Source organism: Schistosoma haematobium, chromosome 4 (genome assembly GCF_000699445.3).
Source record: "Schistosoma haematobium chromosome 4, whole genome shotgun sequence".
Lineage (NCBI taxonomy): Eukaryota > Metazoa > Platyhelminthes > Trematoda > Strigeidida > Schistosomatidae > Schistosoma > Schistosoma haematobium.
Window position 1 is genome coordinate 10,499,970 of NC_067199.1, and position 27,037 is coordinate 10,527,006.

Consider the following 27,037-nt stretch of genomic DNA (forward strand, 5'->3'; position numbering starts at 1 on the left):
ACGTAGAAGTCACATTATTACTTTGAATCACTCATCTCGTCGTAAGTCATCAATATATGGTGAAGAACACACTTAGGCTAGAGATAGAGCAATATATTTAATATGAATGAAAGATATATAGCAACACTCAAGAATGACCACGTCTGCAATGCCGAGCCATCCAATCCGATCAATTTGAATTGATTCAATTAGTTGTTGCCGCTTTCTACATCGTTCGGTTTTTCTACACGTTAAATATTGAATATCTATTTTCCCAGTTGTCTTGTCTTTAGCTTAGAGGATTGTGGGGTTATGGCCCAATGCCACTGCACAGCAACGATTCGCGGTGGTTCTCTCATAGTTATGAACCCTGAAAACAGTCCTGAGCTTCCCTTTAGTTTGCAGGACAAACATGATAGGATGCTCTGGGAAGGGTTAAACAAAATGCTCGAACTTCTCAAAATTAACCCTTTGACATTCACACGGCTCACTCGAGGAAAGGACTCTAAGCATCAAACTCACAAAAATGTACTTCGTGTAACACTCACTAACGCTACCGACGTAGAGGATATTCTACTGGCTAGCCACTTACTGCAATCAGATGGGAACGTAGGAATACTGCCTGATATACCGTATTCGGAGCGCAATCCCACCAAGAACATTCCCAAGGAATTTCAACAGTTAGGTCCTAATGGCCCGACCAATAACGACGGCGACGCCGCTAACCTTTTGGCTGAACAATACTCTCGGACATTTCAACCGACCCACACTAACTACATTGTTGAAAGCTTCATCTTCAACTGCACTGGACTTTTTGAAGCGGACCTGGGCGTGTACCGGAAACTGCAACACCCAAAAAAGACACTTCTCCTGGTCCGTATACGGTTCATTCTGCCATACTGAAGGAAGCAGCTTCAATCCTGGCAACTCCACTTAGCGTGATGTTCTCAACTCGCTAAGCCGGGGCACATTACTGGTAAATTGAAAGCTGGCTGACATCACGCCAATTTTCAAAGGAGGTCAACGCAGCGAACCTTCAAGTTACCGACCGGTGGCCCATCTCTCTATAACTTCAAAAATCATGTAGTCCCTGATATGTGGTGGTATTCATAACTATTTGCTGGCCTGAAAATTTCTTCTCACCTCAACAGCATGGTTTCAGGAAGGGTTACTCTTGTATGACCAACCTGCTGACTAATAGGACAGATGGACAAGCATCCTCGATTGCAAGGGAAAGGTTGATGTCATCTACCTTGATTTCTCAAAAGCTTTTGATAAGGTTAACCACATGTGTCTTATCAACAAGCTCAAACGACTAGGTATCAAACCACCCCTAATCGATTGGCTTACTTCATACCTAAAAAATCGACACTTTAAGGTTAGGGTTAATTTCACTTTATCTCAGGCTATGGAATGTCCTAGTGGGGTCCCCCAGGGCTCAGTACTAGGGCCTCTTCTCTTCTTGATCTACATAAATGATCTTCCTCAACAGGTAACGTCAGATTTATTACTTTTTGCCGACGACGTGAAACTTTGGAGAGAGATACGCAACCAAGACGATACACAGGCACTTCAGGAGGATCTGACTCGACTTCAAAGTTGGGCAGACGATAACGGACTTACCTTTAACACTTCAAAGTGTAAATTAGTCCATCTGTGACATGTCGCAGACTACAGTTACAACTTAAGAAAGTCCTGTCTAGTGGTATCAGGAGTCGAAAAAGATTTAGGAGTCCTGGTACGCTACGATTTGAAGTCTTATGCTAACTGTGAGAAAAATGCCTTTCGAGCAAACCCAGCACTGATAACATTGAAGTGCTTTTTTGGCCAGTTTGACGGAAAACTTTCCACATAATCTTCAATAGTTTTATCCGTCCCCACTTAGGGTACGGAAACATAGTATTTCCTCCCTCACTCCAAATTGATAAGGACACTCTGGAGCGTATACAACGGCGAGTCACGAAATCAGTTCGGGGACTCAAATTCAAGTCTTATGAAGAGCGCCTCCATTCACGAAACCTTCACTCATTTGAGTATAGGGGTCTTATAGGTGATCTGTTGGCTTACAGTATCCGTAATACTTCTGGACATCTTAAACACTTAAGTTTAGCTCCAACACAAACCTTAGATGCAACACCCATAAACTGAAGACACAACACAACAGAACGGACTGTAGACACAACTTCTACTCCTTATGAGTTGTCGAATGCTGGAATTCACTTCCTGCAGAGCTGGTCCAGGTGATTTTCCAGGAGTCCTTTAAGAGGAAACTTGATATGTTCTTAAGGAACAAGGATAGTATTGTACTATGGTTAACGAATTTCTTTTTGTTCTTTTATCGTTAATATACCTAGGTTCCTGCCTGGAGGTATCAGTGACCCACTGATACTATAGTCACGGAATCTCGTTAAGTAAAAGCTATTCCGTCCACAACCATTTGAACAATAGTGAAATTACAAATACATAGGCATATGAACTATTACTTGTTTCTCCGTCTTTATAGGCAGTTTTGCAAGATTAATATGCCTTGAAATCCGTCCTTGTTTTATCAAGTTTTTGGCATTACGTGTTTGCTTTTCAACCAATCAGAGGCTTCAACAACGGGCAGCCATCTTAGTTTGTCTATCTGTGTTCAGCCATTGCTACCAGGTCAGTTGTGTTTATGGCTGTCTGCTGTGCGCTCGTTGCTCTGCGTTGTTACTCACTTTCCTTGTATCTTCTGTGAAAATCTCGAAATGATTGTGCGTCTAGACTGGGTTTTTGTAGTTTGTATCAACCGTATTTCTGGTTTTCTTTATAATAGTCGTTTTTTGCCGTGGTATTAGGGACTTCATAGCTACATATTGTAGGCGTATGTGTCTTACGTATTGTTTTTTATGTAAATCTGGATGGATTTCTTAACTCTTCCTCCGTCTTTTCGTTCCAGTTATGGTGGATGAACTTCACGTTCTTAAGAAGAGGATTAGAACACTCAGTGAATCCTCCAGGTATGATTTTAACAAACGTCTGTACTCTTTTCTTCGACTCTTAATCGATGTTCCGTATTCATGCTGTCCACACATTACGTTTTCTATGCATTCATTTGTTCACAATGCTTTCTGAATGTCAGCCTAGGCGACTTTAGTTAGGTTTAAGATAGTAGGCTTTTACTTCAAATCTCTTGAAATCGGAGCAGTGACAACAAACACCAACTGAAGACCAAAAACGTGCCATGAAAACAGTGTCAGTGAAAGCTGTGTGTTTTTGTTCTATCATGAGATATTAGGTTGACTCAATGTACTCGCTATATGCTAGTACTAGGACATCTTATCCTTTCATTTATCCAAACGTCACGTCTCATACCGACCAAGGTAAATTTACTGAATACCACTTTAGAACGTCGAGGTAATTTCGTAGATTTCCTGAAGTAACAATTACTGTGTTGCTTGACATTTTCCTTCCCTATGGTGGGATGTTGCTTATTGACAGACCGGAATGCCTAGTGGAAAGGTATTTTTATCTGACGGGGTGCACTATCGTACAGCGATCAACCGCTGACCGGGTAGTCACACATGACTAACCCTCGTATACGTTTTAGACTAACAGGTGTATTGTGATTGTCTGTTTTATGCCTCTGAATGCTGACCCAAGTGTCGTCTGAACATGCTTCAATGGTCCTGTAGATTTTTTATCAGTATACATTGAGTAGCGCAAAAGTCAGCTATGTTTCCATGTATTTATCCACTATTTACCAGCGAATCCAGACCCTCTAATATTGTGCAAAATAGTAAACATGATTAAATTCTACTCACTTAATCAAGTATCGCGAGACGTAATTAGTCTCAGTCAATTTACTAGGTCTTTTAGTGGATAAAGTGGGTTGAGGGTTGTAACGTTTTGGCTATAGTTTGTCGATTAGTGAGTTCTCGTATCTGTTGCTGCTACAACATAGTACTGGGACCAATGCACTCACATTTCTCAATATATACTCAAGATTTGCTTCATTGGTCAGCGAATATTTTTTAAGTACGGAATGTCGATGTGTAGTCTGTTTTGTAAAGCAAGATTTACATTATTCCTCTGTATGGACTCATTTAAAATGTATTCTCATAGGTGACAGATATTGACTTGTATATGCCACTTCTAAGTGTTCGTCCTTGGGAATGTAGCTTTGTGCAATAGCATGGATAACTTCCTAAATACTTAGAAATATTCTGTGTAAAAGCAATTGGTGGCGTTATTCTATCGTTCGAGGAAGCGAACGGAATACATCAGATGGCAGTATGGCATCTCCAGAATACTCTGTCAGCCACGCTTCGAAGGCTTTCGGTAGAATGTTTATCAACATCCAAATGACTGGTACAGGTTGTCTCTGGATTATATTTACCAGTACTGAGTCACAACGGATAGTATTCGGAACCAATTTGAAACACCACATAATGCAAGAAGTCACACTTGAAAAAAGTCCCGGCAATAAGTAAATAATCACCAGGAATATAGCTCAAGAAACGTTTAAAACCACATGATGATTAGTATCAGCTTTTTTTAAACTAAACAAACTTAGACTAGCTTTGTGAGATCTGCTAATGTTACAGTTGCCTAAAGCACGTTGGTAGGACGTTGCTTAAACCTCGTGACTAACTGTGGGTTTTTGATCACTGCTGTAGCACTGGATTTCATGATACTCGGCCATGTAAAACAGTCAAGACAACGAATGTAGTTGCGCTAGTGTGGCCTGTACGGAAAATCTTTGGTAGTTCTCTAGTAACGTTGGTTTTAATCCTCGGTCAAACGAGTTAGGAATTCTCAAAATTCGCTCCCATTTTTTATCGACTGAAGTGCGAACTGTAACAGCCACTCGCCTCCAATCCACACTCTTGCGAGCCCTTGCGACATGTTCAGAACTTCTGATCCTCACGGTGTGCATCCTTAAGACTCATGGCACCTGCCGAATGCTAGGAGCCTTAGTGTGTGCTACATCGATAATGTTAGCTACGTTAGGCAGTGCACGTTAGATATGTTTGGTGACCAATTTTCACAGTATCAAGTACAGAAAAATAATCTTTTTGACAGGCATGCACCTACGCTCTAACCGGTTCTCGGAGCTGTCACTGATTAATCCTACAGACAAAAATAACTTTGTGGTCCAGATCAAGCCGTCATCAGATATATGTCCGCATACTCAGCTGTAAGCTACATTTCCAAAAGCAGCAAATGTGGTTTCCCGTAGGTGGACTAAGGTTCATTGGTCTAAATCAAGCTGTGCTGTGCATCAAACCACCGCTCGACCACTAAGCTTTGAGTGCACAAGTACTCAGGCAAAAGTGCTCAAAGGTGAGACTCGCGGCGTTGAGTTTCTGCATCTCAGCCGTTATGAACATTCGTAGGTTCTGTATAGACTCTCTCTTGGAGTTTGTTTATACTCAATTTGCTATTTGTATCAGGTGATTAAGGCCAGTAAAATCAAATGGGTTAGTAGCGTTCCACGTTGGTCATCATGTTCCAAGTTGTTAAACGACATTTGAGGTCACTACTATAGGACTTCAAAAATGAGTTAACCCCTTAGAGACTTGTGTATTGTTACATATTGGTGACCAAGCTAAAGGAAACTCAGCACTACACTAGATAGGGTTGGGGGCTACTCGTACGACCGAATTCTTTATGCGGCGTTTGTTACCTTGAAGTTCTTTGTCGTCGATCATGAATTCATTCTTGTAAAGATCCATCCTACTTATACTGAGTACTCTAGAATCGGAATGGTAACACGGTGTTTTTTGTAAGGCTATCTTCCTTCTTAGAGGTATCCTGCTTACACACCTTAGTTTCCATCGTAGCTAGCATACTTCAGATTCACAGGCTTCAGTCTGGGATCCTCAAAAAGTTCTAACCGACAGTACTTCATTAAAATGGAAATTATCATGTTTCGGCGTTTAAAGTTCAGGATGAATATATGGGTCGGTTGATCAGTAAATCTTATTCTTCTACAACTTCCACTTTTTCGGAAATATGGTATCCCATCTGACTTCAATGTACAAACCTCAAATTTTCAAAATTACAAACCTAATATATTTGAAAATGCTACATTAATGTTTGTACATTATAATCTTCAATATAATTCCTATTGTAAATTTTCTACGCATTTTGCACTCGAGTTCAAGCAGGGATGCTAATTTTTCTTGTATAACTATAAGAAAAAGTAGTAACAGTTCAGTTGAGTAGTTGTGCTAATTGGTTCTCGCATAATTTTGATCAATGATAAAGACCAAAAATTTATGTTAGTAACAAATAAGTAGCATCAGTTGTGGTGTACACCGATTATCTCACAAAAACAACATCCAAACCTGTTTCCATATCTATATCCAGTGCCATAAACAACTATCACTGGGAAGCTCCTATACTATTATTACGAATATATCTCTGATCTTACTGCTCTCCACTTTCATTTCAACAGGTTTTTTCATGTTAAGTATAACGTGGTGCAGTTAACTACTCTGCCCCATTACTAGTAGTGACATAAGTTTGTACCTTAACCATTAAGGTTAGTGGGTTATAGTATAAACTTTCGGATGTTACGTACATACCGGCTAGCGTATTGCTGTATAATTAGCAAGTCAGGTGTAGGCTCATTTTCTTCAACCCTGCTTTTCGTCGGTACCTAACCGCTTGATGTGTTTCCATGTTTAAAGCATATGCTAGGTGGGACCAATCTGCACTTGGCTCGGAAATAGATAAGCGTTTCTAAAATATCCAAGTGAGATTCTACTTCAGCAAAAATCAAGGAGTTAGTGCTGTATGCTCGTCCAAAGGCGATTACGCTCTACACAAAAACCCCTAAGTCGAAATCTATCCTGGCTAACGTATCCACGTATACACTAATTTGTGTATGAATAGTGTAGTGTCTCCACAGTTCATATTTGCGGTCTAATGTCGGCGTTACCGATAAGTCGCTTAATAACTAACCAATCACTCGTAAAGAGACGTCCGGTCGCTCTCCGTTTTCATGTTAGTTGTTCTAGGGTGTAGCGATACTTGTCATGCTTTTTATATGTAGCTCTCAGAATCCTCAGCGAATAAACCACTCCTGTTGAGCATAATAAGTGGAGTTAAGCTGTCCTAATTTAGTTGAGAAATCCGTCCGTCTACGCACTTGATCGTTTCCAGGTTTATTATACGATTACCTAGACAATGTTGTATAGTTTCCGACGTTCACACATTGGTCAGTGGAGTTAAGTTTTGAGATCCAGTTGTTGCTGCTTCTACACATAGGCTAATAAATGCAATCCACGGGTAGTATAAGTTAGTTATAGTTACTTTAGGAGTGATTATCATCAATCCAACGTAAGAGTACTCGGTACAGATCTACAGCGGATTTTAATTTGCCCAACAATTGATGTCAGTTCTTCAGTAAATGTAGCCGACATTGGTACCTAATTAGTAGCTTTACACCTGTAACATTAGCGCTCCCAGGTTAACTGTTCAGTTTCGTCACGTCTAAAAGTTCTACCGACTTCAGTTTCTCGAACTGATTAGGCTTTCACATTATAGGGTTCCTGTTGTGTTGCTATCCGAGTAGTAGTTACTAAAACGGCATCTGGTGCTCGATCAAGTTCCATAAGTTGCTGTTTGAACTGGAAACCCAGTGACGTGAGATCTAGACGTTTGTTGACTCTCAATGAAGCTATTTTGGTGTATGTTAATGTAGTGTAGCTCATACAAGCACAGGTTTATATACTAAACCACATTTGGCGCCCAGATGCAGGTGATACTATCCGACTACCCAAACCGAAACAGATGTAACGGGATTCCAACAAGCAAGTTCGTGGTGTATATATTATCTGATTTAAAACCAATTAGAACCCCACACAGGGTGCCTGTGACTAACAATTACCGTTATTTCCATGAAACAACAGGCGCGAGACTCAAGATTCCTGTCTAGTCATGGGATACAGTTTAAGAGCGGACGACTTATCACGTTTGGTCAGATCAAACGGGATGATATCCAGACGACTTCTTATGCGTTAAATCATAGTTCAGGTAATTCCCAAAAATTGGTCACACCACTAGAACTTTTTGATTAAGGCATTCTAATCTAAGGATTCTTTATGTGGTTGGAAGTGAGATCTTTTCATCAACAGCATATACTGATGGCTGTGTTTACATGTACTAGGAAGCATACAGTACACCGCGTACCCTAGGAAATAACGTATCATCAGATGTCGTTCTCGGGTGTTATTTGTGAATTGATATCGCCTGCTTGGACCTAGATCAAATAAGAGTTCTGATTCCCATTCTTTAATAATTGATCAGGTCACATTAGCCCAAGTAATGGTTCGTTGACATCATACGCTTGAATCGTAAACCCTTTATATTTTTACATCGATGTACTTGGCAGCTGATGAACGTGTGTGTTGCCAGCTTAGTCTTTCATAAGGTAATTAGTAGATCGATTCAGAATTCTGTTATTTGAATGCATTTTTTGGTGGATATAAATGTCTTCCTAGTCAACAGAGTAGTCATGTCATAAAATCTTATTGGCATGATACTGATTTAAGCTTGACCTTCGTCTCTTAATCTCCATTTTATATCAAACAATTATTTCTTTTACCTTCCTTTGCTTTCCATGCTTGATTATCGTAAATGTGAGACGATCTGTTATGTGCCTTGTATTGCTGTGCTTATGATCATAGCTAGTGTGACTAGCTCACAGGAAACAAGTTTAATTTTCTACAAAAACTCATTTCAGACAAGATAGTCGTCTTTCATTCCAAACTACCTAATATTAGCTTTCGCAAGGATCCCGAAAAATGCTCAAACAGAATTAGGCCTACATCTGTAATAAGGTATGTTAAGTACGTCTTAAAAGTTCCTGACAGTATGAGGTTCCGTGGTTTCGTAACATACTTTATGGTGTTAAGTGTATGCTGGTGTGCCATTGAAAGGACCTGCATCCAAATCGTTGATTACTAACGAACCAACTAGATTTGGGTCTTTTATTGTCCTTTTATCGTGTAAGTGCCTGGAATTCGTGAGTGCTTATTCCCAACTCAATTTTTATGCATATAGTCGTGCAAAATGTACGCCAATCGCCTACCCGCGCATTCAGATTTCAATTTCAGTCCCAAAGACACTTTAGTAACATTTACACAAAATGTATATTAATTGACCTTGAGCGACTAGATAAAGTGCACCACAGCATACAGTTCTTGTTCAGTGACTGCGTCAAACTTTTATTCCTGTTCAGTGTAAACAAGATTTCAATGGTGAATAGTCTTAACGAAACAGGTAGATATCAACCGTCGAGTACCTTAAAGTAAAAACAGCCTACAAATTTGCTGTGCAAAAGACTAATTCATTTCTCGACAACTTTATTTAGTTTACGATTTGTAGTACATGATTAGGGCTTCTGCTAAACGAATGTTTCGAGATGAAGCACAGTGTGAACAATATCCTTCTTGATGGCAAAAGAGCTGTTCCTACCACTTTCTTAAAATACTTTGTTTCCTATAGTTACGTTGGTTGACCTATGGTACAAACCCATAAATTACCGTTTTCGTATTTGAGTACGTCGTTCGACTTTTAGGGTCAGTCTTCTGGATGAGTATCTACATTATTTACAGTCCATTTATCGTTTGTGGACTTATGGTGCTGTGATTTTGCGAATCGTAGGTTTTTTGTTTGCAGCTTATAGCTACTACTTATACCGGAAGTGAAATCCGCACGAGGATTTAGTGTCTCTAAGCTTAAAGCCGTTATAAGAAGCTAGTTCACGGGAAATACAAGCTGACTTTCTAGCATACAAGAAAACCTCAGTTTCCTTTTTCGGAACTCGACACAACCATATCTCCGGTGTTAGCTGCTATTTCCTATCCAGCTTCATAATATCAGAACATAGTCCACGCCAGTCGCTTAGGCTAAGCGATCACTTCGTGATTTGATCCATAGAATTCGATCGTCACTAAGACGGCTAGACGTAGGCGATATTGGTCTTCGCTCTGTGACAAATCAATGTTAGCAAGAATATTACTTTGTAGTCTGTGCGATTCAATTGAAAAGGGATAGATTATGCTTATTACCGAGTTTATATACATAATTTTTAATTAAACAACGACATATAATCGTAGCTAAAATTGAATTAAGGATTGTAAGTTTCACTGTCAAGCTTCTTTAAAGTAATTGGTTTTTGGTTAGAACCAATCTCAAGGATACAAAGTAATTTTTTGAATATTGTCTTGCAGTACCTGGGATTGTTTTATTTTACAAAATAGTATGAATAAGTTATAATTGAATTTACATGATATTATTATTTACATAAAGGTCCATCCTACGTGATACATTACTTGAGATTGTCTACGATATACTAATTTTCACCAAACTGTGTATTATATCCAAATCCTCAAATAGTTAATGAATCGGTTGAACATCAAGAATTTGTCTTCCTATGTTGGTGTAGCTATCTGTATATGTATAAATTCGATGCTGATAGATGACACTTATCTAAGAATAGAAATGAATTGTTTTGCTGAATAATATACAAGACACCGTATTACTTTTAAGCTACTTATATTATTACGGTATTCTCATCAGTTTATAATGAATCATTACTTGATTTCTATGTTTGTTCAAGATATATTCTAATGTAATCGACATTCTAACATTATCTGCTTAATTAGCAATACCAAAACTACCGTAATATTCTTCGCTTGCTTGTTTGTTTTTGTAGGAGCGATGGATCCATATCTCACACAGACCAATCTGAATCTTCACCTCAGGAAGACACTGTTTTATCAAATTCACCACCACAACCAGTCAGATCTAGAAAGCAAAATATAAGAGAGGTAAGCTTTCCTGTTAGCTATAGTCATTCCGCATATGATTATAGATAATACTCACCAAAAAATCACTTTAATATCATAATCTTTATTATTATTATTTTTAGTTGGAGATTGATATTAAAGAATAATTTGTTTTTTCCGTTTTTGTTTACGTTTAGCTTCGTGAAGAATTTGAAGATTATCCTGAATTGTATGGTATACGTAGATCTGCACGAAGTCGCAAAGAACCATTACGTTTCAAAGCATCAGAGAAAGATACACCTGATGCACTTTTTCGAGAAAAGAGAAGAAATCGTTTTCCTAGCAGTTCAGATAGTAATAATGTAACAGATAGTGAAACAGACGATTGGAATGATAATATATCAGTAAGTTTTTAATAACAGTATAGACAGATTTCTGACAAATTTTTCTATCTTGATTGTCGTACTAATTTTGGTCTTTAATATCACAAAAGTTTAGGAATCGAAATAAAGTAGAGTGAGTGTAAGCTAATGTAATCAACCATGCGTCACCGCATCTCTGAAACTCAGCTGTCAAACTTGACTGTTTTTTGAACTTGAATTTCTTTGCTTAGTACACGTTAACTGTAAATAGTTGGATTGTGGATTGATTATTGTGTTGAGTAGCATAGCTCACTGTTAAACATTCCGTGTTGTAACTCAATTTATGTTTGGGGATATATTGAACTTAGTCCAAAATCTATAATTGGTTTGTAGTAATAAATGAAATAGCCTCATACTCTTAGTATTCGTAAACATCTCGTTGACATACTACTTATTTTGACGTGATATCTGTCGATTTATTCATTGACCATTATTGAATTGAGCGGTGTTGGTATGTGCAAACTACCTGATTAGGATGTGATAATTAGGAGTATTCGAATTACTATACAAACTAGGAATCCCAGAAAAAACGCAATTTAACCAAAAAGTACTAGATGAGCACAAATGAACGTATTGTATTCGGAATTCGAAATCAAACAGTCATCAAGTACAAAGGAATCATTAGTTCATACAAACACCACAACCGCCGATGCTTAAATGAGAATCCAGATTTCTGCGATCAATCGTACTTCTCCTTATGTTCATCATATGTCTGTCCGATTGTGTATTGAATGTAAACTCCTTATGATCTGGAATGCACTCATTAGTATTAGAATTATCAACTGAAATTGGAGCGGACTCACCTGAGCCCTGGAATTGTATACAATCACCATGTCGGCTGTGTAGTGAAACCACTGATATCTAGAATTTGAATCATAGATTTTTTAACACTACCCTCCCCCACGAAATAATGTTGGGTCCTTACGTCGCAATGTCATGACCGACTTGACGTTCCCAATTCGCATTATCTTTTTATGTCTCACATTTCGATTATTATATGTGAGTATTTGGGGATATACTGACTTATAATTTGGGGCATTCCATCATGTGACAAGTCCATTGTTTCAGTTATCAGATAAATATGCATTGATTTTTGTAATTGATGCATGTGATTCATTTAGGCTTGATTCACCTGCAAAACAATCAAGTAGAAAATATGCATCTGTCTCATACTCATTAGGATAATCTTGGACTGGATTTGAATTTTCTACCTGTGCAAACTGGTTCTCTGAATGCTTCGGGAAAACTTGCCATTCCCTCTGATTCTTCATACCATTGACTAGGGATTCTATTCGACATACATTGGTTGTGAGACTATCCAACATGAGATATAATAAAATCAGAAATGTGACTGGAATTCAACTCATTCGGAACATATTTGTCACATTCATTAAGGATATCACTGGAGATGAATCCATTGTGCGAACAAATAACATTTGATATGACATCAGGATTTGGTTCTTCTGAAATATTTTCCTCAAATTTATTAAGAATTTCATTGGAGAACAATAGATCATTAGAAAAATCAGCATCTATCAAAACTGCATCAGATTTTCGATCACGACTTGATTCATTCAACATATTTTCCTCAGATTTATAAAAAATTCCATCAGAAATATGTGAATCATTTCAGGGGGTTTTCCTCCTTTACAGCATTCGAAATTTGTATACTTAAGGTGGTCTAGTAATAGTTCCTTGAGGGTTGTATAAGGAAGCGAAATAGGCTTTTCTGGAAATGCCTAAGTTTTTAGTAAGCTGTATGCTTCTTTCCCGATAAATGTAAGGAAATGAGCCACAATATTAACATCCTCAGCATCCTCCTTGGTCATAGTCCGGATTTCGAACCTTTCCACGTAATCCTCAAAAGCATCAAGATCTGAATGTATGTCCAATTGTTCCACCACAGGCTCCGTAACGACGCCAATGCGATAATTAGGGGTATTTGAATTATTATACAAACTAGGAATCCTAGAAATAACGCAATTTAACCAAGAAGTACTAGATGAGCACAAACGAACGTATGGTATTCGGAATTCGAAATCAGGCAGTCATGAAATACAAAGGAATCATTAGTTCATGCAAACACCACATAGGGTCAGTACGATAACCGAAATCAGCGGATGGAGATATGGGGTGGGGTGGCTCAGAATTGGTTGCAATTGTTGTCCAGATGAATCCACTGTTTTCCCTTATATCATCAACTCCATAACTACCCTATGCTGTTTTATTACAACCAATTCATGTCTGTTTTCGAATCATCTTGAATGTAATAGTTACTACTTATACTACTCTAGGATTTGTTTTGATAATTTCATCTTCTTGTGCTAATTGTGGTGTGGCAGTTTGAACTAATGCGCACATTTGTCTCAGATTTTTCATTCCTTATGGCTGATTTATTCATTTTTCTTCCACATAAAATTTACATCAGTAATCAAATATCGTTATATTACTCAATTATTACTTGTTATAATTGTGTATTTAAGGCAAAAATACTGTTAGGATATGTGATTACCCTCTGATAGTAATTGGTTAGTTTATCGATACTATAGTTGGTGTTAGCTCGGTGGGGATCGGAGAAAGAAGGGCGAATAAACACTTTTCAGAAAAAAATTTATCCGTAGTCTTATTGTAGTTGTAGTAGATAATTACCTGTAAGCTGCTCTTTGAGTTCAAAACTTCCTATCAAGTACTTCTAAACAAATGACATTAAAACAATATAGATCATAATTAGTCGTTTAGATCAATGGTCACTTTGTTATTTGTTTGATAGAATTCGATCCTAATAAAAAACGTGATAAAAATTATATTGGTTATTACTCATTAACCAATTGGTATAAAATAAAATAAAATTAATAGAATATATAATTGAAGTACAGTGAGAAATAATATCACTTTCGAAATATACCACATCAGTTTTATTTCTCATTCAGTCTTCGATGGTTTTTTATTTTAGTTATTCCGATTTCGACTAACGGGTTATAGAATAAAATCCTAGTCTACCTATCAGGGTTATAGTACAAGTAGATGTAATTCACAATGATTTGCAAACCCATCTTCCAATAGTATATATTCTATGGACTGTCTCATTTTTCCAATTGTATACTATTTGTTTACTAGCTGAACAAGATGAAATCCTTAAAGTAATGTTAATAATCAATGAAATGTTCTTGCACACACGAATTGTTCTCCCAGTTATATCATTTGCATTTATTCTTGAAATTCAAAACGTTATTGTTATCTTCATACTTTCTCACTAGGCTTATGTTACGTAATTTTGGTGTCTCTAAATTAATTATGTTCGTGATATTTGTGTAACTCCTGGTGTTGATTATCTTTAGAACCCGTTCGTTATTTTTGGTTGAAATGTAAAAACCTATAAAATACATAATCTAGTCCTCATTGCCATCGGAATTCGATTCATTTAAGTTCGAAACGTAATTAGCAGATATTGTAGATCATACTGACACTGTCATATATGCTTCGTCATATTCATCATTACGATGTAATGATCACCTTTAATAAAGTGATCCATAAAGTTAATCTATGTACCATATCAAACATTTCATGTTGAAGTTATACTTCTCCCCGCTGGCTCTATAGTTTTGTAATTTCTGAGAAACCTTCAATTCTTAGGTTCGACTCCATCTCCACTACTCTGTAATTCTACTGGACAGTGATTAAATAGCAGAATTATTCGGTTTTACTCCACTAGGTCTCAAGTTCTAACTCCGTTCCACCTTTGTTTGCGATTTTTGACATTATCACTAGTCTCTGCACAAAATCAAATGTAACTGGAAGTTGATTACTTAAACCTATAACTATAACCTATAACCTACGACTAGCTTTTGCCAACTTGCGTCATTTATGGCGTAGGCGAGATATCCGTCTATCAACCAAAGGACGTGTTTACTGCGCGGCAGTTCGTTCCGTCCTACTTTATGGCAGTGAAACATGGCCGGTAAGAGTAGAGGATATCCGTAGGCTACTAGTATTTGATCATAGGTGTCTTCGAAACATTGCTCGTATATCATGGGACCATCGAGTAAGTAACGCAGTTGTTAGGAAACGGGTACTAGGTAAGGATGGCAAATCAATTGATGAAGTAGTGAAACTTCATCAGTTGAGATGGCTGGGACACGTGTTACGTATGCTCAACGACCGACTGCCTCGACGTGCGATGTTCAGTGGTATAGGAGTAGGTTGGAAGAAAGTTAGGGGCGGCCAAACCAAAACATGGCACAAGTCCATGAAGTCACTGACAAGTGGACTGAGTCATGTTGGTAGGTGTAGACTACCTGGTTGGGGACCGCGAGATGATAGCAACCGATGGTTAGAGACCCTGAATGACATGGCTCAAAATCGTTTGCAATGGCGCAGGTGCATCCACTCTCTGTGTTCTCCCAAATTCTAATCTTCTGAATTCTTCATGTCCCTTTTTTTCCTCTTTCCAAATTTATTTCACTGGATTATACTCTTTAAATAACATCTCCAAACCCTAATCTTCCCGATTACTGCTTATACTCTTATTACCTCTACCACTATGGGATTTGAATCGACAACTGCATCTCTGTGCTAATGTGGTGTGGCAACTCGAACTGATGTACGTACGTACGAAGTTCTACGTTGTTACTGACTGACTGACCTATAACTAGTTATTAAGTTGACAATTTCCTTACCTTTTATGTCTTATTGTCTGTCAATCTTCCTAATCTACATGATTCACAAAATATATCTGTTATTTGTTTTTATCTAAGACAAGACATCGTACTGTAAGAACACGAGGAAATCGTGTCAATTACAAAAGTGCTTTCGTAGATGACAGCTTTGATGAATCTAACGATGAACCATCGGAACGATCTAGTTCGAGTATATTTAAATCAATCAATCAACGAACTTCATATGGCACTGTACCAATACTAAAGTAAATACAATATTTATTATTATTATTATTGTCACAGATATTGACAGTTTATGTTTTCTGCATGTATGCAATGGATTTACTGTGTATTTTCATCTCAAACACATACATATATGTATTTTTATAATCTCTCGTCTTTTTTAATTATTAATTTACTATCGTTGTCGATGATGATGTCACTTGCCTTTTTTTCTCTGGCTGACATTTCAGTCAACAAACGTGTTTCCAAAAGCCAAGAGGTCCTCTGGTCCGAAAACCTTATGCACCAGTCTTGGCAAGCAGGTTAGCGATATGTTACTTTTACTGTTTTATATATATATATATATATATATATATATATATATATATATATATATATATATATAATTCATCTCCAAAAAATTAAGTGGCTTCAACCTATTTGGCTTTTTTATTCAGTTTGTCTTGATACTGTCATTGCTTTTTTATCCTACGTAATCCACAATATTTTAATCCTAAAAATTGCCGATTTTGACTTTGGTTTCTTTGAAAAAGCGTTTTCCGTATTTTTAGTAAGCTTTTTGCATCAGTTCACAGTGTTCTCACATATGTGCGCTTGTGTATTTGTGCTTGACGTAGTTTTGTGTTGTTCCCCATCTCTATCGAGAAATAACGTCTCATGTTTGTATACTAGGAGGGAGGCGGGCTTATGGAAATTGTTGGTGGTATGGATGATAGTCGCACAACATCGCGAATGAACTGAAGTTATTTATGTGGACCACTAGATGACAACTTAGCAGTCTGAAAGCTAAGTGGTTTCCGTGATGCCTGAAGATTCTGTTCTTAGTCGTTCACGAGGTTGTAGAGATGCTCTTGATGAAAAGTCGTATGCTGGGGCGAAACAGCTGTCCTGGTACCTCCAAGTTTTTAATGGTTATTTGACTACAATTATTCTGTAAGTGGTTTAGACAAATAGTGTTTTTGTTTTCATTTTTATTGAACTAGTAATTTCCTCCATCTTAAAATTGTTTTGTTTACCTCCTCTTTACCGTTTTAGAAATTCCAAGTCGTTCATAAAATCAGAAGATGACAATAATCTGGACCAAATTGGCGTAAATGAACAGTATTCAGAGGAGGATGAAGATGGCGTAAGTGGTGAAGTTAACCGGGAAATTGAATGGGGAGTTGATGATGAAGAAGTGGATGTTATTGAAGAGATATTAACTCATGCTATTCGACGTAAAGGTGCCACTGGTAATCCTACCACTCTGTATAATACACAATTGGAAAAAGATTTAAATGCTGGTTTTAATCCTAAACAAGAGGATGGTGAATTACAATTTCTCATTAAATGGCGTAATTGGAGTCATATTCATTCAACATGGGAAACTGAATCTTCATTACGTAATCCAGATCGAGGTGCACCAGTTGCTGGTATGAAAAAATTCTATGCATATCAAGCAATTATGCGAGAAAAAAGTGAACGTTTACAATATGTTGAAAGGGAAGAACTAGAAACTGTGGCTTATGAAGAAGAACGTGATGAACAATTATTACAAGATAAAATGAATGTTGAACGTATAGTAGCCCATAGCCGTGATCCAGAAACAAACACTTTTGATTATCTCATTAAATGGTTCCGTTTGGATTATCGATTTTGCACTTGGGAATCGGGGAAGGTTATACATTTACTCTATGAATCAGCAGTTCAAGCTTATGAAACTCGTTGTAATTCTACTACACTGCCTAATCGAAAATGTGAAGTGCTTTATACACGACCAAAATTTCTACCACTAATGGAACAACCTTCATACCTTGGGCGCTCAAAGGAACTTCGTTTACGTGATTATCAACTTGAAGGTATTAATTGGTTAATTCGTGCTTGGACTCGTCGGAACAGTGTGATTTTGGCAGATGAAATGGGATTAGGGAAAACTATTCAGACTATTGGATTTCTTTCATATTTGTTTAATGAGCATCAGGTATATGGACCTTTTCTTATTGTTGTTCCTTTGAGCACTATATCAAGCTGGCAAAAAGAACTGCAAACTTGGGCACCAGAAATGAACACTATAATATATACTGGTGATCATGTATCACGACAATTGATTAGAGAGCATGAATGGTCAACTGGAGCTTCTAATAACAGACGTCATCAATCATTAAAATTCAATGTTTGTGTAACTACTTACGAAATTTTATTGAAGGATAAAGGTTGGCTTAGTCAAGTAAATTGGGCCTTTTTAGGAGTTGATGAAGCTCATCGTTTGAAAAATGATTCAAGTCAATTGTATAAAACTTTAAAAACATTTGAAACAAATACTCGTCTATTGGTTACAGGAACACCTTTACAAAATACTATGAAAGAATTATGGGCATTATTACATTTTATTATGCCGGATTGTTTTCCAGATTGGGAAGAATTTGAACAGACTTACAGTGTTTCTCCTGATGATCCAGCTAATAAAATGAATAATGAAGCATTTCATAATCTTCATAAAACATTAAAACCTTTTCTACTTAGACGAGTGAAAAAAGATGTAGAAAGTTCATTACCAGAAAAAATTGAACAAATTTTGCGAGTTGATATGACTAAAGAACAAGCAAATATATATAGATTAATTTTAGCCCGTAATTATGATGGATTATTAAAAGTAACACGTGGTCATAAAGCTTCTTTTATTAATATTGTTATGGAATTAAAAAAATGCTGTAATCATGCTCATTTAATTGCACCTCCATCTGAAGTTGATCAACAATATTTAACCAAAGAAGATCGATTAAGATTATTTTTAAAAGGTAGTGGTAAAGGTACCTTATTAGATAAATTATTACAACGTCTTAAATCAAAGGGGCATCGAGTTCTTATCTTTAGTCAAATGGTTCGTATGTTAGATCTTATAGCTGATTATTTAAGTTTACGTGGTTGGGGTTTCCAACGTCTTGATGGATCAATAAGAGGTGAAGTACGTAAACAGGCATTAGATCATTTTAATTGTGAAGGTTCAACTGATTTCTGTTTTTTATTGTCTACACGTGCCGGTGGTCTTGGTATTAACTTAGCAACAGCTGATACTGTCATCATATTTGATTCTGACTGGAATCCACAAAATGATTTACAAGCTCAAGCACGTGCACATCGTATAGGTCAAACTAAACAAGTATCAGTGTATCGTTTTGTTACTCGTGAATCTGTGGAAGAGAAGATAATTGAAAGTGCTACACGAAAAATGGTTTTGGATCATTTGGTTATTCAAAGAATGGATTCAGCTGGTATTCGTAGTGGTCGACGTGGCGATACAGCTAAAGGTCATTTACTTACTGAAATTCTTCGTTACGGTGCAGAAGGATTATTTAAACAAGCAGACGAAGATGCTACAGAATTGGAAGTTGATATTGATGATATTCTCAATCGAGCAGAAACACGAGATACAGAAGCTACAGTAGAGTCCAATCCAGCTAACGCTTTGCTTTCTTCATTCAAAGTTGTTAACCTCGACGCATTGGAAGAAGATACTGATATTAAAAATGGGAATGACTCATTAAATTCTTCAATAAATGCAGGCTGTGAAAAAACATGGGATCAAATTATTCCCAGTGAGTTTCGGGGACAAGTGAAAGCAGAGCAAGACAGAAAAACTCTAGTTGAACTTGAGTTGGGTCCACGACGTAGGCGTCCTGTCAAAACGTTCCAAGCAGGACTAAATTCCAACCAGTCTTCTTCTGAAACATCGGAGACTGAAGAAAATGACAAAGTTCTCCCAACCCAACTTACAGAAAAAGAAATTCGCGCTTTGGTTCGTGCGATTAGACATTTTGCACGCCCTCTAGAACGTATTGATGCAATAGCAGCTGATGCTGAGCTTCCCGATCATTCTGAGTCTGAACTTCGTGAGGTAGTAGATGCTGTTCTAAAAGGTTGTCGAACAGCCATGGAAGCGGCCTCCATCAATTCAAATGAAGAGTCCCAGAAACAAGCGACTGGTGGTAAAGGACCTGTTTTTCAATACGGTCGCGTTAGTGTGGCTGCAAGACCTTTATTACAAAGTCTAGAATATCTAGAAACCCTTCACTTGTGTCTACCTTCTACCAGTAAAGAAGCACGTATGTCGTATGAATTGCCCTTTTCTCCGAAACTAGTCGCTTGGTCATGCAATTGGGACAATACTGATGATGTTCGACTTTTAGCAGGAGTTTACGAGCATGGATATGACAATTGGGAAACAATCAAACTAGATGCTGACTTAGGCCTCGGCTCTAAATTACTCCCAGTTTCACAAACAGAACGTCCACAAGCCAATCATTTACGATCACGTGTGGATTATCTTTTAAAAATGTTAGCTAAATGCCATTCATCAGTCAGTAAAAATACTGAGCAACAGATGGTTACTAAAAAAAGAAGAAAGGACGACAGAGAGTCAAACAAATCAAATCAAAAAGCTAAAGCAATCACTTCAAAAGCCAATGTAAAACATACTAATAAGCAAATATCTACCCTAATAAATTCAATGCCTAAATCAGCAGAATTTGTAGAAACTGACGATTCATCATCAGAATCAGACTGTAATAAAAATAATGATGACAAGCAAGAGGAAAATGATATTGATAATGATAACACATCAAATCAACTGTTAAAAAACACTAAACAATCTAGAAAAAGCACAAATAAATCAAAAATTAAATCTGAGAAAAAAGATAAATATATTTCAGAATTAAAACCACCTACACTTCAACCTTTATCATCTAATCATCAAGAGAATTTATCTAATGTACCTACAATGTTGTTTACAAAAAAGGAAGAAGATGAATTTCGTAATATGCAAGGTCCAATTTTTGTAAAAGTAAATTTACTCTATATATTTTTAATAACTTCATATTTCATTTTACATTATGCCTAGTTTTCTTTGTATATTACAGTAGAAACAAGTATTTAAAATTAATAGCTTATAGATCATATCTTATGAGAGAAAGTGACTGTTGGAGATTTTGATAAAACCAATACTTTGTATGGTTGATCAATTAATACTTTCTCTATTAACTTAATTTGAAAGATAAATGTTATTTATGTCAAGTTCACTACTGGGTTGATATGATTTATGGTTATGCTGAAATAACACCAGTGTTGGTAACATGTATTCCAAATAGTGTAAATCAACTGCTACATAGTTAATATTCTCTTTAATCTGTATACACAATGATGAAAGATGTTCAATATAAAATAACTTTAAAGCACATTTTGTAACAAAGTTATTGATAATACTTAACTTTTTTGACCATAACTTTTTAACCATAGCTTTAACATTCAGGTCAGTTAAAAAGCTATTAAAATAAAAGCCACAACTTAAAATACAAGGGTGAGGTCTTACTACCAGCTCTACTGAGATCTGACAAAATTAAAGTATTTTCCTCAAATAACCAACATATACACCGCTTCTGCCTTGTCACAACCAAAGTGGAAGGTTGGAAAACATCGGACCTACCAATAACACATCTCACCTTTCCTCTAGGATTTCCGTCACCAGTGTTAAGGTCTAAGAAGTATGAAGCTAACACAAGCGTCTACAATTGGTAAATGAAAACCACCCTCATAAATCTAAAAGCATTCTCCATCATTGAAATACAAAATAAATGGGTCCGGGAGTGGTTAAAACATGTAGCAGAACAGTCAAAAATCATGTGCTTCAATTATTAAATCACCAGTGTACATGTAGAATAACACATAAATCGTTCGGCTACCACTTTTAAGCTATCGTACTATTACTCAGCTAATCAGTTAACTAAACATAATTCATTTCATTAAAATGAATCGTCTTTCTTATAGTCTGTAAATGAATAATCTTAAAAATATGCTCAGCAAGAAATAAAAACTATATATTTATACGGGCTAAAAATACTAATTAACAGTATTTCATTATCAACCCAGCTTGAGTTAAAAAACTCATCATACCAGTATTTTCAGCAAGTCAAATTTGTCAGTAGGCATCAAATAAATTAACGTATATAAGTGTGTATGCGTGTTTTCGTGTGAAGGTTAATATTAAGTCTTGATTAAACAATGCCAAACAATTGCTGAGTGTGTTGTGAAGTGTTAGTTGTCAATTATACTCAGCAGCAATTTCTCTTATCTTAGTCAAAGTTCCAGAGATCAATGTTAAATATGATATTTCCCGTCTCTGCCAAAATTTCCCAGCATTGACTATCACCACAATAGTTATTATAATTGAACATAAACTTGATTGAATGAATATTTGACCAATAATTATTTATTTGTATTGAAAATCTAGAGGTGAAATTTGAATTTGTTGTGTATTGAATTTCACTGTTCCATTGACCATTGAATTATTGATTCTACTCATCAGTTATGGTGTTATTCGAGTTCAACTGCTTTTTCCTAAATTGCAGTAGTCATGATCCCTTTTTTATAACACAAACACAATTCAGTTATATTAAATTATTACCAAAATATTCACGAAAATTTACTGACCTGTTTATGTAAGAAAATTTGTTTTTACTTTTTAGTGTAAAAAGAAATTTGTACCGATTAAGAAGCATTTCAAAGAGTTGGAAGATCTTGAACGAACTGATGAACAAAATCCAGTAAAACTGGCTAATGTCGTTTTACAAATTGGTGATCATATTCATTCCATTGTAGATGTATATCCCGATAAAGAGAAACGTCATGCATGGAAAAAGTATGTGTGTGTGTGTCCATTGTATTATATACGAATCTGGACTTATTTTGTGTTGTTTTGTTCTTGTTTTCTTTGGTTGTCAAATCGTTATGTTTTTCTGCGGAGTAGTTCACTTCTTAACAGTTGTGTTTTATATTCATTTCGAAGTTATATCGAACCCCAACTAAGTAGATCACTGGCTGGAAACCTGTCTTATCTATTTCAGTTTACTCAGTCGGGTAATAATGACAGTAGTAGTGGTATTCAATTACATGTATTAACAAACGTGATTTGGTCACTGAGTCATATTTACTGATATCTTAGTAGATATCCCTCTATTAATAACTCAGTTCAAAAGTTCTGATTTTGACACTTTGTAAAAACTCCTCTTCAATTGTCGTAAAAAGTAACTTATCACAGCAATAACCCTTTTGTTTTATACTTCTGCTATCATGTATCGTAATTCTTATCGCCTGATGTTATTGATAATTCTTGTGTTTTAATTGTGCGTATGCTAACTTTTTCCTGGTAATTTTTGAGGTGGTTTTTACTAAAAATATCGGTCGGTTAGTCAGTTATATGCAATATGCCTGGTCCTACGTTATAGAACATGAGATAGATATACGCATCTGCTCGAGCTGTCACGTCACATTACCACGAGGAGATAAAATTATCAAGATAAACTCCAGGACAATGTGATTAGTAACTGTATCAGTGGGACAATTCAAGGAGAACGAGTGAATTCATGCAATCAAAATAGCATAAGATACTTTTGGAACTCAGTATGTGAAGAGTGACAAAGTGTAAATCCTCACGTTACTCCACTGCCTCGTGGATTATACCTTCAAGTCAAAGGCTTGGGGTGTGGCCCCCTGGGAAAACCACCTGCTTCGGTCTGGGCACCCGGACAGTATCCCAGTCCCCATACAAGTCGAATGATTCATGTGGCGCATATCTGTTTGACGCCTCTTTATACCAGTGTTTGTGTTTGAATATATATATTGTTATCTGTGGTCGTCACTGATTTTTATGTCGGAATCGCTTATTACTTATACTTATAAAGCGGGGAAACACTACAACTCCCACGATGCAAAATTAAGAACACAAAGACTGGTACAAATGGAGATTTACTAACTCCGAAACACGACGAAAACGAGGACTCTAGTCGAAAATGCACTCATATATTGATTCGTACACCTATTTTGATGATTGATTAGGATGAAATCAAATACATGACAAATCACATGCTACATGTCATGTTGAGCATAGTTCATATTGATTTAATACAAGAATATCATATGTTATAGAGAATAAAATATCATACGGGAAAACAAAACGAATACTACACTGAATAATTATCATATTGAATTAAACATACGGAAGTAATATTGAACAAAAATCATGATGAGTAAATCAATTTAATTTTGATTTTTCATCTATTCAATATGACAACTATCTCTCAATAGTTCATTAGATAAAGGGGTTAAACAATAAGCTAATTAAAAATAAATAGAATAGTCATAGAACATGAAATATCATAATCAAATAACAAAACCATTGGACAGCGTCATAGTTGCTAATATCAATCTAAATGAATTTATGATTCATTTTCTGATTCATTCTATTTGCACATATCTGCTGAATTGTGATAAATTGTCATAAAAAATATATATAATTTCAAAATTCAATAATAACACAATCTAAACAAAATTACTCACTAATCAATTGTTTATTCGCTATTATTACATATATTAAGATTTCTGTTAAAAACTGACGGTATATATCGGTGAAAAATTTAGTTGTATGAGACAATTGTATTGAATTTACATCAGTTAAATTTTTATCTGTGTTCATTTACAGATTAACATAGGCCAACTGTAAAGTTGAAACCTTATGACCACATAAACAAGAATGTTTTACATTCAACAACTTTTGTGTGTTTAACGCGCAGAATTGATAAAGTATTTAGTCAGTGGTATTGTTATATAGTGTTTAATTTTTGGGCTATTTAAATAAATAAGTCATAATTTACATTGGCAATATTATCGAACTACCAGACGTAAAAACATATCAGAGGAATGAACGACAACTGCAGAGTTGGTTCAACTGTTAAAATAAGTGAAAATGAGAGATGTTTCAATATTTTGTAACAAAATTCAGTACAAACTTAAAGAATAGTAGTAGATTACTGGAAACATAACATTCAGAGTTTCGTGTGCACTTTAATTTTGTTTGAAACATGAATTCAAAATCTCACTCAGTTTACTTTGACTGTAACAAACAGACAGTTAACATTTAATAGTCTTCAAACAAACGTATATTATAGGAATCCCGATGAATTCAGTATACTTCCAGGATAATTTAATTGCAAGTTCTTAAAGAATAAAGTGATTTTACGTAGATCTAGTGAGTAATTATGTTGTAACGTGTGGGACTGCAGTTTAGATGGAGCAGCGTTTATATCAATCGATTCGGTGACACGGTTAACACGTAGCGAACGACCTAGTGCCCTGATTGGCCCTGCTTCGCTGTCTGTCCTAGCCAGTTGAGTCAAGAACACAAGTCACAGCCTCTGAGTTATAAATCATTGTATTTCAAACATACTCTATTTATATACCAAACAAACAAACCACATCGTACCATAAAATAGAAAACAACATTTACACAATATGTAACGAATGAATTAAATAATAGCCAATAGGGGATGTACATTTTAAGTCCAAGGCCACCATAGACTTAACACGATAATTATTGGTATATTTTTCCGACTATCCTAACAAATTAAAACTAGAAACGCAAACTTTTAAATACCGACTCAGTAGTTTGGAGTTCAAACACTCGCTCGACCTGTAGGTGCTAGATTTGATTTTCAATGGGGTAATAGATACATACTACCAATGTCTCATACTAGGACAAAACGGCTGTCCAGTAGTATTTCATGGTTCTCAGTGGTTGCTTATGATTGGTTTTTGGTGTCAACTATGAAAGTTGTAATTACTCAACTGTTAAATGTCTTTTTATATTTTCATTTCATTCTAAAAAGCTTTATCTAATAAAAAACAATAACCACTCTGTTAACTATTATTTTATAGTTATCTATGGGAGTTTGTACATATCTTTTCAAAGAATTCCACTGAAGAACTTCGACATATCTACAGACATGCTGTGAAACGTCGATTAAAAGAACAAAGAAAAAAAACAAACGATACCGATTTCAATTTTTCGCCAAAACATAAAGATTCATTACGTAACAGCAATAGTAGTATAGATTATTCTGAAATGACATCAAATCGTCATTCTTCAAATCGTGACTACTATAGTAATAATAATGATAACAATACTGGCAACGCTGCATTATTTCGACGATATCATACAAATAGATTATCGTCACATGACCGAAATGATCGTCATGAACAGCATAGTGGGTACAGCCATGGTGGACAGAATAAATATTATAATAATAGTGATAATGATTGGCCTTCTTCCATTACAAGTTCACATAAAGAATTCAATCGAGATAGGTAGGCTATTTCATTTTTGTAATTGTTCTAATTTTCCTTGAATGTTTTGTTTGAATTCGTTTTTATTTTATTTTCCATTTTTATCTTTTTTTTCTCAGGAACAACAATAGTTCACGTTTTGATAATGCTTTTAATCGTCCACCGGGTCAATCGAATATAAAACATCACAAAGATAGTGGGAGTTTTACTTCACAAATGTATTCACCTCGTGTCCCATCTAGTCATTATCATCAACAACAACAGCATAATTCCAGTAGTTATTCTTCTGTTCATCATCCTTGGACTAATTATTCATCATCAGACGATATGATAAATAGTTCTCCTAAAATGGAAACATACAAATATACCTCACATTATCCACCTGTGTTATCATCGTCAACATCATCTTGTATGCCTGAATCGATTATCTCTACTACCATCACTACCAAAGCACCATCATATTTCTCATCCATGGGACAATGTCTTCCCCCGCCACCTCCTCTTCCGCCCCTTCTACAACAACATACAACTAGTCAACTATCACGTGATCCTCGACTATCCTCATCAAGAAGGTGATGTTGGCGATGAATAAAGAGCATACAAAAATAAAATTGAATAGTGTACAGTCAATAAACAATTATGTACAATGTAAATTTATATATATTATATTATATTATATATATATATATATATATATATATATATATAACACCCCTTATCACTTTCCGATTTGTACTTATTATTATTTTTTCTGTAAAAAAAATCCAGAAAAGATTTAAATGCATTTCTCTTGATAATCCTATTTTTATTGATATTA

The 27,037-nt window shown here is 35.9% G+C and overlaps 1 protein-coding gene across 1 annotated transcript; it reads left to right on the top strand.

The window, feature by feature from the left end:
• Positions 1-2,549: 2,549 nt before the first annotated feature.
• On the top strand, positions 2,550-27,037 carry CHD1_2 (transcriptional regulator; the record flags this gene model as incomplete). Its single annotated transcript, XM_035730077.2, has 10 exons — positions 2,550-2,628; positions 2,906-2,966; positions 10,679-10,793; positions 10,949-11,155; positions 15,928-16,094; positions 16,302-16,373; positions 17,107-20,890; positions 22,569-22,741; positions 25,813-26,241; positions 26,340-27,037. Coding segments are annotated over 10 exons (5,544 nt in total), but the record flags the coding sequence as incomplete, so codon positions are not given.